This window comes from Macrotis lagotis, chromosome X (genome assembly GCF_037893015.1).
Source record: "Macrotis lagotis isolate mMagLag1 chromosome X, bilby.v1.9.chrom.fasta, whole genome shotgun sequence".
Classification (NCBI taxonomy): domain Eukaryota; kingdom Metazoa; phylum Chordata; class Mammalia; order Peramelemorphia; family Peramelidae; genus Macrotis; species Macrotis lagotis.
The window spans coordinates 296,098,175-296,113,378 of record NC_133666.1 but is presented as its reverse complement, the minus strand read 5'-3'; the positions used below and the strand labels follow the sequence as shown (position 1 = coordinate 296,113,378).

Here is a 15,204-nt window from a genome sequence, read left to right as displayed (position 1 = left end):
AGAACAAATCCTTCAGACAAAGAATAGAATTCAGGGAGATTGATGAATTTACCAGAAATCAGGAATCAATACTTCAAAACTAAAAAAATGAAAAATTAGAAGAAAATATGAAATATCTCATTGAAAAAACAACTGATATGAAAAACAGACTTAGGAAAGATAATTTAAAAATTATTGGAATACCTGAAAGTCATGATCAGGAAAAGAGCCTTGACATCATTTTCAAAGAATTACTACAGGAAAATTGCCCTAATATTCTAGAAGCAGAGGGCAAAATAGAAATGGAGAGAATCCACCAATCCCCCCTGGGAAAGAGATCCCAAAAAACCAACCCCTAGGAATATTATAGCCAAATTCCAGAACTCCCAAGTCAAAGAGAAAATATTACAAGCAGCCAGAAGGACACAGTTCAAATATCATGGAGCTGCAGTCAGGATCACACGGGACTTAGCAGCAACTACATTGGAAGCTCGTAGGGCTTGGAATATAATATACTGGAAGGCAAAAGAGCTTAGAAAGCAACCAAAAATCAACTATCCAGCAAGGCTGAATGTCCTCTTCCAGGGAAAAAGATGGACTTTCAATGAACCAGGGGAATTTCAAATATTCCTGCTGGAATGGCCAGAGCTGAACAGAAGGTTTGATCTTCAGACACAGGACTCAGGTGAAGCACAGAAGTGGAGGAGAAGGGGAAAATATGAGGGACTTAATGATGATGATGATGAACTGCATGTAATCCTGCATAGAAAATGACACTGATAATACTCATATGAACCTTCTCAGTTAATAGAGCAGGTAGAGGGAGCTTTTATAGTTGAAACACAGGAGAAAGCTGAATTCGAAGATAAAATATGGTGTATAAATGGAGTCAATAGAAAAAAGGGAAATGTGATGGGAGAAAGAAAAAGGAGAGGGGGAATAGGCCAAGATATTTCATATAATAAGATTCTTCTTTATTACAATGAGCTATTGCAATGATATGGAAGGGGGGAGGCAAGGGGGGAATGAGGGAACCTTTGCTCTCATCAGAGGTGGCTAGGAGAGGAAACAGCATATATACTCAATGGGGTATAGGCATCTGGAGTAAGAAGGACAGTGGGGGGACAGGGGGAAGGGGTGGGGTTGTGAATGAAGGAGGAGAGGATGGACCATGGTGGGAGAGTGGTCAGATATAACACATTTTCTTTTATACTTTTTGCAAGGGGCTGGGATTGGAAGGCCTGTCCAGGACCATAGGGCCAGGTGGATGCTGGGCCTAAGGGGTGGTAAGGGGGCTCAGGGCCTCTTGGCCCCAGGACCGGGAATCTGTCTGCTGCGCCACTCAGCTACCCTACAGCAGAGTCAGTGAAAGGAGAGAGAAAATATAGTACATGGTAGTGGAGAAATATGAAAGGAGGGAGTTGCGATCAGCAATAGCAACATTGGAAAAATATGGAAGTAACTTTTGCGATGGACTTACCATAAAGAATGTGATCCACCTGTGACAGAGTTGTTGGTGTTGGAACAAAAACTGAAGCTCATTTTTTATTATTATTATTATTTGGGGGAGGGTGCAGGGCAAATGGGGCTGGGTGGCCTGCCTGGAGACGCATAGCAGGGTGATTGTTGGTTGTCTGAGGCTGGATTTGGACCCGGGTGGTCCTGGCTCAAGGACCAATGCTCTGTCCACCGCCCAGCCACCCCTACTATTATTAATAATTTATTTTATTTTGGGTCTTTTTTTTTCTTCTTTTTGGTTTTTGCAGGGCAGTGGGGATCGGGTGGCTTGCATGTCACACAGCTGGGTGATTGTTGGGTCTACGGGGCTGGACATGAGCTTGGGTGCTTGTGGCTCCAGGGCTGGTGCTTCGTCCATTGCACCACCTGGCCATACCTACAATTATTACTATTATTTTTTTTAATTTTAATTTTTTTCCTCCCTTTTACTTTATCGCTCAATCAAGTCTATATTTATGGGGAGGGGGTATTTCATTTACTCTTAAACAAGAATATTTTATTAATATAAAAAATATATTTGTACAAAATGAGAATAAAAAAATTAAAAAAAATAAATAAAATGCAAGTCTGAACCTGTAAAGACTTACATGAACAGAGAAAAGTGAGCTGAACCAGGAGAACATTGTACACATTAACACCAACATTATGTGATGATCAACTAGGATAAATTTAGTTCTTCACAGCAATACAGTGCCCCAAAACAATTCCAAAAGACTTGTGATGGAAAATACCATCCACATCTAAAGAAAGAACTATAGAATCTGAATGCATTCCATTTTGCTTTTTTAATTTGTTTTTTGTTTATTTTTTCTTTCTAGTTGTTTTTCCCTTTTGTTCTAATTTTTATTTCACAACATGACTAATATGGAAAAATGCTTAACATGACTGTACATATATAGTCTAAATCAGATTATTTGCTTTCTTAGGGAGGGAGAAGGGAAGAAAAGAGAAAAATTCAGAGCTCAAAATTTTATAAAAATGAATGATGAGGGTGGCTAGGTGGCACAGTAGATAATACACTAGCACTGGAGTCAGGAGTACCTGAGTTAAAATCCGGCCTCATACTTAATAACTACCTAGCTATGTGGCCTTGGGCAAGCCACTTAACTCCATTGCCTTGCAAAAACCTAAAAAAACCCCAAAACAATGAATGGTGAAAAATGTTTTTACATATAATTAGAAAAAAAATACTATCAACTGAAAAAATAAAATAAAATGCAAGACCGACCGTGTCATTCCCCTACTCAACAAACTACAGTAAATGCTCAGTTTGGTTTTTGAAGTCTTTTATCATCTGGCCCATCCAAGTCTTTCTAGTCTTCTTCCACATCACCTCTCTTTACATCGTCCTTGCAGTGACAATGGCTGTTCCTTCACACTATATAGTCCTCCATGTTCTGTTTTGCTTATTTCCTCCCCCTTGCCTGGGATTCTTCTCTTTCCTCATGTCCTAGCTCAAATTCTACCTTTAAAAATGTCTTTCCCAGACCTTCTCAATACTAGGATCTTCCTTCTGAGATGATGTCTTTATAGATTTTGCGTGTATAGGGTTGTTTGCAAGCTGTTTCCCCTACTCAAATGTGAGTTACCCAAAGGTTTGGACAGTGTCTGCCACTTAGCAAATGAGTCTTGAAAAATCATTTTTACAAGGTCATGCCATGTTTTCTATTCATCTTCTTTTACTTGGCCTTAATTCCATCTTCTGTACATTTCCTTTCTTTAATCTCAGATAAATTTCATCTTTATTCCTCCTTGGAATGATTTCCCTTTATGTATGTAGTCATAATTTATTTCATTTTAGAGACAATGGCAGGGAAAGTTGGAAGAAGAGCTGGAAGTGATGAAAAGATGGTAGTTTGAGCATTTCTGTTCTTGGGGACAGTTACCAAAATTTCACCAGCATCTTCTCAACTCTCAAAAGTAGCAGTTGACTTAAAAATTATTATCTGGCTATAATAGATCAAAGTTCATAATGTTTTATGAGTCTGGAAAATGCTTTAAAATCTTAGGAGAATGATGATATATTCTTTGTATATTTAGGGATTGGAAGTTGAGAAAGTTTCATCAGTGTGGAGAAATCCTGTTATGTCACTACTTCCACCAATATTCCTTCTAAGGTTAGAGATTTTCCTGCAATACTAAGCATTTCAGTAACTTGTCCTAAAGATATCATGTCAGAAGTAAGACCTAAACCCAGATCTCCATGACTGGTCCTCTATCTTCACTACTGTGCTACCTCTCTTTTTGTACACAGTCAGTGCTTATAAGAATTTGTTGTATTGCATTGAATTATACAATATGCTGGGTCTGATAATAGTAATACTAGAGATGGGATCATCTAAGCATTGTTTCAGAGGAGTAAAACAGTCTCTAAGTCATATCCCTTCTTTTTTTAGCAGAACTTCTAGGAATGTAAAACGTATTGTCAATGATTATGAAATCTTAGGTTAAAAATTAAAGACCATAGGAGTTGTGCTTTCTCACTGCTACCTATTTAAGGGAAGAGATATAAAAGAAGAAATTACTTTGAGAAATGAAGAGCTCTCTAAAAAAGGTTGGCTGAAGATTTCATTTGGACAGTGACCTACAATATTAGGTTGACCAACTTCTGATCAGAGTTAAAGTACATCTAAGAAAATTTGAGAAGAAAACTCAGAGCCATTGTCTCTGGACTATGGATACAGTTCCAAGGTAAAGTGATAACCCCACCCCAAAAAAAATCATTATCATAATTACTTGCAGCTAATAGCATTTTATGGTTATATACTTGTATTTATTATCACATGTTCAACAAAACAACCTTGTAAGGTAAGTAAAATAAATCTCATTATCTTCGTTTTATGGATGAGAAAATAAAACTTCAGTGCAAAAATGTTAAATAAATTGCCCAAAATCATACATCTATTAAAGGGACAAAAAAAACCCCACAAAAAACACAGGTATTTTGACACATGAATTTAATATTCTTCCCACTATAGCAGACCTAAAAAGCTTCACTTCTGGTTTGAATGAAACTATATTGAATTAAGTTTTCCTAGGTCTACCAACAACCTGTTGTGTGACTAGCAATTCACTTAACATCTTTCTGATTCATCAATAGAAAAATAATTTCTGCCCCCATCTACTTCAAAAGGATTAAATGAAATAAAAAATAAGGATAGAATACCTTTGCTATCTGGAGATAATAAGTGATAGTTTAAAATATTTAACAAACATCAAATGGCAATGATTGTGATAGCATGAATATTTTCAACCCAGAATTTTTCAAAAAAAAGCTAATAATGTCAACTTACTCCTCCAATTCATAAGGTTTTTTCCTTTACATTAATAACATGAGTTAAATGAATAGCCATTCCAGACTAGAAGGATATAATGCATACCATTTTCTAGGACACTGTAACATAAGATAGAAAATTGAGATCTAAGATTGTTCTTTCTAATCTGGGATGTCTAATCCTTTTACCCTCATAGCAAGGAATAAGTCCCTTCTTTCCCTCATCTATATTCTAGTCTGACCTCTTTGCTTGTAGCTGACAACTTTGTTTGAGACTATTATAGTGATGGGTGCTATAGTAACACATAAACAGATAAAAATGGCACTTTATGCTTCCACTTTCCTCTAAAGACAGCATAGTAATTGCAGATCTAATTTGTGCTAAACCTTTTATCAGTGATAAACTGTTAATGACTACAGAGTTCGTTCCCAATCGAGTAGGTATGAGTGGAGGTCAGCCAAACCTCCTTCATCCAACATTTAAGAAGATGCATTGTGGCATTTGAAACAGAACTGTGTAAGAAATGCCCTTGAGCTATGGCTAAAGCCAAGAAACATACCTAACATCCAAGAATGCAACTGAACAATTTTCCAAGTGCACTGATATGCCAGGGGGCTACTGAGCTGAATACAAAGGGAAAAAAACAAAACAGCTTCTCAAAGTGTCATTGCTGATGAAGCAACTAAAGACTTCTCAGGTTGATACAAGACCTCTTTCCTCAATCCCACCTTGTATAACCAGAATCTCTCAGTATGAAATTATTTTTATCCCCACTTCCTGAAACATATTTATCCTTTTCTGGCATCCAATGTATTCACTTCTAATTCATAACTTGGAGAAATATTTATATAGGCAGTGGTCTGTATGTAGATATCTGTGCCATTATTAAATGCCCTAAATAAACAATCACATGGCAGATACCAGTGTTCTTCTACAGTGGCATGTACAACAATAACTTAGTGTTTTCATATTATTATATTTCCTGATCCAAGAAGTAGTAGTTCACTAGAAATGTCATAGTATAAATGATCCTAAAATAACTTGGTTCTAAACATTAATTTTGTTAGAAGTAAAAGGTTATGGGCTAAATAAGAAAACTGTAACACACATCCTATATATTTCATACTAAGGCAATTTATTGCCCTTAGAAAGAATCCTTTAGTCACAGAAGCTGAGATTTTTTTCTCTTTTTGGTTGTAATTAAGTAATTTTTCCATCATATCAACTCTTCATGATCCCATCTGCAGTTTTCTTGGCAAAGATACTGGAGTGGATTATCATTTCCTTTTCCAGCTCATTTTACAGATGAGGAAACTGATGAAACCTCATTTTACAGTTGAGAACCCCCCCACCCTTAAAAGTGTATCCATATGTAGCATTTATAACATTGTTCCTATTAAACAGAACCAATTAAACAAAACCAATTAAAGAGGAGATGCCTAGATATGCACAATGTATTACAGAGTAGGCACTTAATAAGAGGAAACTGAGGTAAACAAGGTTAAGCAACTTGACATGAGTTACACAATTAGGAAGAGTCTGAGGAGAGATTTGAACTCTGGAAGATGAGTTTTCCTGATTCCAGGCCAAGCACTCTATCCATCACCCAGCCCCTGATTTTTCTCTATGATGCAATTTATCTTTAAATAACCTCTGAGTTGCTTCTAAAATCAAGAGCCTAGGCATTTTTTTAACTTTTTAAAACATTTTAACAATAGAGTTCCTCAATATTGTAGGGACTCAATGAGAAGATACACAAAGGATATGCATTGACTCCATAAAGAACAGAGTTCAGAGTTGCCTTTCTCCTTCCCCAACAACACACAGTAAGATCTGTGTTTACATGTATGGTGATACACACACACACACACACACACACACACACACTCATTACATTTGTTAATCAAATTTTTAATCATCTTGAAATAAATATGTTAATATCTATTTCATTAACAAGGTACCTGTATGTGGAGAAAGCTCATCCAGAAGCTTTATCATGCCTTCTCCTTGTTTGTTAGTCCACTTTTTGATAGGTGAACCACCTCCAATCTTACGATACTGCTCCTGAATTTTGGGTGTGCGACGTCTGGCGATGAATGGGGCCAGTTTGCTAAATCATTCAACATTCAGATAAGTAGGCTTTACTTCAACTTAGCAGGCAAAGAAACATTTTTAACCCAAGAAAGAAAACAAACTCAAAAAGAAGAGACTGACCAGATAAAGTTGAAAAAACCAATAGTCAGGTAACTGGAAAAAGTTGGCTTTTGGGGCTCAGTTGTAGTCAAACAGAGTCAGACATTTCTTACAATCGTCTGGCTCCATCCCTGCTGGACAGGCTACTCTGGCACCAGGCAGTCACACCTGTCTGTAGTTCCAGACCAACTGATCAGTTTGGGGGGGTAGTTGCTCTCTTTTAGAAAAGCTTTTGGTTCCTGAATATACCAAAAACTATCATATGGGAAGTCAAGCTATGCACAAGGTCTCTGCACAATTTTCGAAACTTATACATTCACAATATAGATGAGTGACAACCACTGCTTCACTAAAAATACTGAACTAAAAAGCAGTTTAGTTCCAAAGGTATGCCACTGCACACTGACCTAACATAATTTCACAATCTTGTTTATAAATTCTAACCCTCTTAAAAGTATATCCATTTCTATTAAACAGTTTCTCCCAAGTAATGATGTTTTGCCTAATGTGTTTCCACAGAACCAATTAAAGAGGAGATACATCCTTATGCACAAGGCCTTGCAAAGGCTAGGCATTTAACAAAATGTTTCTTAAACTGATATGAAGTATATAACAGATATATTCATGAGGCAGTTTGGATTTGGATTCTAGGGACTACTTATTTAAATAGGACATTTCCTCTTTATGGAGGAAAAGATCAGATAAGAAGATATACATTTAAATTATTATTTTTATGTGGAATTCCTCCCATGTCATTTTATACCAACTTAAATAATAAAACTGCTCTACCTCTCTCTATTCCCTCCCAAAAGAAAAAAAAGTATTAAAATAATCACAATAAAAGTAATATGCTTTCAATAGCAAACACTGATATTCTTTAAAGTTTTTTTTAAAGAATTCTTAAGAAAAGTTCCAAAATTATAGAGATTTAAAGTTACAGAAAGATGGCTATCTTACTCTTGTACAGGAAGTGACATTAGGTCTCTGTCCAGGAAAAGCCTCAATAGGAAGTCATGAACATCTCCCAATGTCTCTGGGCCGCCCATGTTTAGCATTAATACTCCAGTTTTCGGCTTCCTATATAAAATAATATAAAAGTTGGTATAAAAATAATCTCATTTTCCTTGAGAAATTAAATATGCTTTAGCTACCACCATCTCACAGACTTTAATGTGATATGAAATTTCATATAAAAATTAGTTACAATATAAGGATTCATTTACAACTATTCATGTTAATAAAAATACTATCAAGCTCAAATCACTTCCCATTGTTAACTTTCCCAACACTGTACTTCCTTTATCATGAATCTTATTTGGATATATACAGGGGGTGAATATCATGACTTTCAGCCTTGAGTACTTTTTGAGACTGAGAATCAAGTCAAAAATATAAAATTGGTTACAAAAAGCTGCCATTCAGAGATGAATTTATCTTGGGAATTTACAAAGCTATCTTAGTCCTTACTACAATTCAAGATTTCAAGCTCATAACAAATTCAAGATTTCAAGCTCATAACAAACACTTAAACACCAAGTAAAACAACACAGAGAATATTAAAAAAACTAAATAAAATCACATCTTTATTTCATACCACATATTTTTCAAAAGAACATAATAATTCTAGATGCTACTTTCAAAACTGCCTTGCTTGTCTGGATTCCCTTCTGAACTTCATTTTGTTCTCCTCTGTGGTTTTTTTTTTTTTTAATGATACAATGGCTTTTTTTTTAAGGGTAGAGCATCAACTCCCAATTAAAAAGTTGAAATGGGGGAAAAAACCCTCATATAAATTAAGTATAGTCAAACAAAATTAATCTACAGAATATCGCTATACCTATTTTAGTCCATCATCTCTAACAGTTTCAATATCTCTCCTCTGAAGACAAGGGTGGTGAACTGCATTGGTCAGGTCTTTTATTTTACAATGTGTCCTTGTATTAATTTTTCTCAAAATTAAACTAATTTTGCTATGAATCAGTGCCTATTACCCAATATTCTCTACAATGGTAAACTATGCTTGCTCTTGTTTCTCCTCTGACCACTCCCTTTGAGTCTCCTTTGCTGAATCATCCTTCTGCTGCCTTCCGCTAATCCAGTTTGGTGGAATTCTCTCTCTCTCTCTCTCTCTCTCTCTCTCTCTCTCTCTCTCTGTAGGTGACCTCATCAGCTTGCATTTCTTTAATTAGCCTTTTATGCAAACAATTCCCAAATCTTCATATACACAGCCCTAACCTCTCTCCTAAGATTGAGTTCTGCATTATAAAATATTTCCTAAGCATTTCTCTCATTGGCATCTCAAATTCAACCAGTCCAAAATCAATATTGTTATATTTTCCTCAAGATTCTTCTTCCCTCCAAAATTCTCAAATCCTTTTGAGGATACCACCATCCTTCTAGTTAGCCAGGTTCTCAAACCTGGAGTCACCCCTGATCCTTCTCTCTTTATTACCCCTAATATACAATCAGTTCGAGATTATTGCTAATACCACAACTACAATTTCTCTTGCATATCTCTGTTCCCTTCTCTCTACTTATTCAGCTTATATCCTGGTTCAAGATTTCATTACTTCTGAAGTGGATTATTGCAATAACTTCAAAATTTCCATCTTCCTGCTTCCAATCTCTTTCCTTCTCCAATTCATCCTCCGCACAGTTGTCAACTTGTCATTCCTAATATATCAGACCAAGTCACTCACCTACTCAAAAATCAGTGGCTTCCTCTTTCATCTATTAAAAAAAAGTACCAATTCCTCAGCCTAGCATCTAAAGTCCTTAATGATCCAACTTTCACATATTTTTCTAGTCTGATTTCATGTTACTTTACTCCATTAGTCAAATTGGCCTAATTGTTATTTTCCAAATTCAATATTTCATTTCCCACCACCTGTGACTTTGCTTTTATTAAAAAAAATTCTACATATAAGGCTATGCAAAGACAAAAAATGAAAAAGTCTCTACCCTCAGGGCACTTACCTTTTAACCACAAAAATATATACATATAGAGAAAACAAATCAAAATGAATACAAGGTAATTTTGCATAGCAAATATGCTAATTACTAAGGGGATAAGGAAAGGTTTCATGCTGAAATTGGCACTGGAACTGAGTTCTGCCATAATCTCATTGTTGTTGTTCAATACTTTCAGTCATACCTAACTCTTCATGATCCTATTTGAGGTTTTCTTGGCAAAGAATTCTGGAGTGGTTTGTCATTTCCTTCTCTAGCTCATTTTACAGGGGAAAGCAAGACAGACAAGGTTAAGTGACTTGCCCAGGGTCACACAACTAGTGTTTGAGATCAGATCTGAATTCAGGTCTTCATGACTTCAGGCCCAGCACCCTATTCACTGCACTACCTAGCATAAATTTCTACATAAACTAGAAATTCTAAAGATTGGAGATGAGGAAAGAGTGCATTCCAGGCATGGAGGACAGACACCACAAAGCACAGTGACAGGAGGAGTGATATGTATGAAAGAAAGCTAGAAAGCCTGCTTGGCTAGACCAGACATGCAGACATGTTGTGAAAGAATAGTAATGCCTGGTATACCAGAAAAGATATATAGAAGCTTACTCATAATAATTTTAAATGCCAGAGGCATCTGTATTTGACCCTAGAGACAAAAGGGAACCCTGGGAGATGACTGAGGAAAGAAGTGACAGTCAGTCAGACCTGTGTTTTAAGAATATCACTTTGGCTACTCTGTAAAGGATTGATTGGAGAAGTCAGAGAACTGAGGGAGGTAGACAAATTACAAGACTATTTTGGTAGGCCATACAAAAGGTATTTCACTTTAAAAGTACCAAAATGTTGATTTGTGGGGATGCTAGATGGCACAGTGGACAGAGCACTGGCCCTTAATTCAGGAGGACCTGAGTTCAAATCCAGCCTCATATACTTAATAATTACCTAGCTGTGTGATCTTGGGCAAGTCACTTAACCCCATTTCCATGTAAAAAACAAAAAAAAGACAAAACAAAATGTTGATTTACTATCACTACACACATGCTAATTGGGGATTCATCTCTTTGATTTCCTTTTGATAATTCAAGAACTAAATCCACTTAGATATGCTGAGAGACATTTTACTAAATTCTCCTTTTTACTCTACCCAGTTAATGATGTTATAGCAAAATACTTTATTTTTAAAAAGTCATTTATATCACCACTTTTAAAAGAAAGCCCCTGACAATGCTTTTTTAAAAAGATAGATAATTATGCCAATTTACACAGGAAAAAATTTCTTTCTTGAGCATGACACAGAAGGTATATGACCAAGAAAGAATCTCATTTTTCAGCCTTAATTTAAAAAACAAGAAGCAACTCCCAGAAAATAGGAAGCAGAGTCTCAAAGCTTCTAAAGCCAAAAGGAACCTCAGGGGCCATCTAGTCCATCCTCCCTGAGCCTCAGGAAGGTTAAATGACTGGCCCAAAGTCACTTGGGTAAAAGGAAGCAACATGGGTGAGATTAGAACCCAGGTCTTTTGACTTTCGAGCCAGTTTTCTTTCTACTATTAAAGATATGTCTATTTTGTAATCCATTTCAAAGGATTAACTTAAGAAATAATTCATATCCTCTCTTAAAAGGAAGATGTTACTACTCACATTTGTTGAATTAAGAAACTAAAATTTAGAGGTCAAGGCCAGGTTCAATAGGCTCTCCAAAGAATAAAGCCAAAAAAATTTGTAAAAACTAGTGGTTTTCTGTTTTCTGAAAATTTAGGTGTGATGGAGTAGTGAATAGAGCTCAAGGTTGAACTTTTTTTCTCCCCAATCAGAAGTGCTTTTAATCTCTCTCTTTCTTCTTCCCAGTCCCAATGTCCCCTAGTTTTACTTCTCAAAGACTGTGACTAATAATAAATTATACACTTTTCCAGGGATGGATGCCAATTCATTAATTGGGGAAAGGAAATACTAGGTCAAATGACCTATTGAAAGCCAACATTCAATCTGGTTTTAGAACTACTTTTTCATAAATGGGACATTACTCTGTTTTGCCAGCATTTTTGAAAACTCACATTCAATCTTGTACATGAAAGAGAAGTAAGGATTTGCAAATGTTTAAACACCACTGCTCTTAATTCCAAATGATGTTGTGAATGATGAATGGTGCATTAGTAACTTCTCACATTACTTTCTTAGCTTTGTGAAGAGTAAAGCTTCCATCAAAGATCATAGTCTTTTCCCCCAAGAGAAAAATATACTATCTAGAGCCTAAATAGTCAGCTTCCCTTTCTTTGGACACTGATGCACATTAAAAAAAAATACAAATCACTTAAAACATATTACTCAAAATGTATAATTTTGTATAATTTTTCTCAATTTTAAAGTTTTCCTTTGACTTACCTACCTAAAAAGTGTGAAATTTATATAAGCTAGTCTATGGTCAAAAGGGAAAAAAAGCAAAATTTTTGTTGTAAATGATTTTTCCCAAGAAAAAACAACCCAAGAAATCTGTATATTCATGACCTGATCAATCTGTGTCTATCTTAACACTTATAATATCTTGCACATTTTTTATCTGATAAAGTTTAGAGAACATTATAAATGTTTACTACCACACTAGTTAATAAAGTGTGAGTCAAGGTACTATGCAATTTATGATAATAACAAATGAGCTTTAAGACTGATTTATACCCTTTCTTTCTCACAAAAAATGAAAATTAGAAAAAGCACTGTAAAATGTAAGACATTAGAACCCTACAGCTTCTCCAACTTCTCATTTATACACAGAATGAGGCCTTAAAGTTTATGTCAAATGTGACAATATAATTTTCTAGAACCAATTTCAACCCCAAATTACTGATAACATTTCCACTTCCATGTGGCATTCACTAGAGGTCATTCTCCTGAGACTGTGATGGCTAGAGGAGGGTCAATGGAGGGCAAACAAGAATGGCATTCCCTTTTCCGCTCGGTCAAGATGAAAAGGCCTCTGTCCTTTTTCTTCCCAATGAAAGAAGGGTGTTTTGGAGGTGGGAAGGAGGTTGAACTTTTTTCTCCCCAATCAAAATGCTATGTTTATATGTTTATATAAAAAACAATAAATTCATGGATTCTGACATTTGTGGACAAGTCCAAAGGAAGAAAATATTCCTGATTAAATGAAGCTACATAGCACTTTCCCTATTGAGCAAATTATGTTCATTAATACTCATTCACATCAATCAAGAGATGTCTTCTTTATTTCTAAAACTTCAGTTCATACCTCTTCTCTGGCTGAACTCGGGCTTCTGCTCCTTGTGTGTGCGTGGCTGTTGTTGCTACACCAGACTGACACCTCCATAGTCCTTGAATGCACCCATGACTGCTGCCCCTGCTGCTTTTCACCACTAAAAAGAAAATTTAAATAAATTTAGTGTGAAATCTGGTTAGAAAGTTTTGCTTTGAAAAGGTATTTCTAAGATTATAGTTCCTGGATAAATGTGGAGATTTGGGGAGTCTGAATTCATTTTCTCACTGACTCTTTGCAGGAAACAAAAGGATTTTAAAAAGGTATTCAGAAGAATAGCATTTGTTTCAGTTAGTTATTTTCCATTTTTCCTTATCTGTCCATCTATGAAAATAAAATAATGAATCTGTTCAATCAGACCGAACTATTGTACACTTAATATTTTTCTATCACTAAATCTCAAAAGAGTGTAACCCTGTTGAGATTCATAATGAAGTCAAATTTTAAGTCCCAAAGCAGGTTCACGGTATGTGTGCAATGTGCCATGAGGCTGACTTGTTCCCAGGGCCTGTCGCTATCTGCCTTCAAGCTGATGGAAGCAAAGCTAGCTCAGTCCCTACCATTCTCATCTTTCCTTGAGAGTCACTGGTGGTTAACTGCTTGGCATCCTTCCCACACTTTGAGTGTATCAAAAGAAAAGAAAACATTTTAAAATATAGCTTACCTCTGTTCTCTAACACAAATTCAAGGAAATAACTATCCCCAATAAAAGACTGGTCCCCTAAATTCATTTGTGAACCTTTGAAAGGTGGGGTTCATACGTGTTCATTTTTGTAACTAAAATACGTAAAATATGGTAGAAAGATATACCTGGGCTATTTAGAACAGAGTCTACTCAGTCCCAAAGATCCAAATATATGACATTGCATTATGTAAATGTCACTAAATGAGGATGATTAGACTATACATTGACATGGAGAATTCAACTCAGATCATAGTGACTCTCAATTTTCAACTCGGCATGTACAGCTAAAACTGATGTTAGGTAAGCACATTTTAAAATGTGCAAGGTAGTTTAACTAAGTGCTGCCAGAACAGCCATAAGGATCTTTGCATAAATGAATTAAATCAGATTATACTTTAGAGGTATAGCTGAGTTGGATCGAGGTAAGTTATTTTGGTACCAGATAATTTGGCTTGTTACTAAATGGATATTCTATCTTCCTGAAAGGCCAGAATCCCCAAATAGATCTATTGGTTGCTGTTGCCCAGCTCTTCTCTCTACTATATATCCCTATTTGCATGGTTTGTAGAGTCTCAGTGGGGAAACAGAGTCACCATCAGCATCCTTCCTGATTGTCCAGGAATTTGATTGATAATAATAGCAACCAAATAGTGCCTTCCTTAAAGTTTCCAAAGTAGGTTTCTTTATAAATCTCAAGTATCATGACCATTATTATTCCCATTTTTGGAAAGAGGAAAAAAAATGACTTTAGAAGTTAAGCAATTTGACCATGGTCACAAAAGCTATTACATGTCACTATCTAAACCTCTTGATTGCAATCCAGCACTATTTTGACTATAAGAAGGGTTTTTGTACAGTATATATGTATATATATATATATATATATATATGCATATATATGTGTGTGTGTTATATATGTATATAATATATACATATATGTATGCATATATGTATGTGTATACTATATACACATAGACACATACACATATAGATAGATAAATAACTCTATTTCCATTTACAGTGGTTCCTTTTGTAATAAACATTTTTTGAGAGAGATCCAGAGACTTCAGCAATCCGCCTAAGGGGTCCACAACACAAACAAGGTTAAGAAGTCCTGCCCTGAAGCACAAGACCTGCAATTCTCAGAAACCTCCCTCTCAGTAAAGGTAACATGGCAGAGCAGAAAAAGAGAAGTCTGCAATCAGAGTTTGGAATCTATCTCTGCAATGAGGAGCAACTTGCTTAACTACTCTCTGCTTCAGATATCTATCTGTAAAATAAGAAAAGTAACTCATACTACCTATCTCTCAGAACTGTGA

At 35.7% G+C, this 15,204-nt stretch overlaps 1 protein-coding gene across 4 annotated transcripts in view; it reads right to left on the bottom strand.

Moving 5' to 3' along the window:
• The window catches only part of FECH (ferrochelatase), a 51,810-nt gene that overhangs the window by 27,763 nt on the left and 8,843 nt on the right, over window positions 1-15,204 (bottom strand). For all 4 annotated transcript variants that reach the window (XM_074206645.1, XM_074206648.1, XM_074206647.1 and 1 more), the window contains 3 exons: window positions 13,177-13,300; window positions 7,923-8,042; window positions 6,734-6,882 (listed from right to left, as the gene is read on the bottom strand). In XM_074206645.1, coding sequence (XP_074062746.1) covers window positions 6,734-6,882; window positions 7,923-8,042; window positions 13,177-13,300 — 393 coding nt within the window. The remainder of the gene's footprint in view (window positions 1-6,733; window positions 6,883-7,922; window positions 8,043-13,176; window positions 13,301-15,204) is intronic.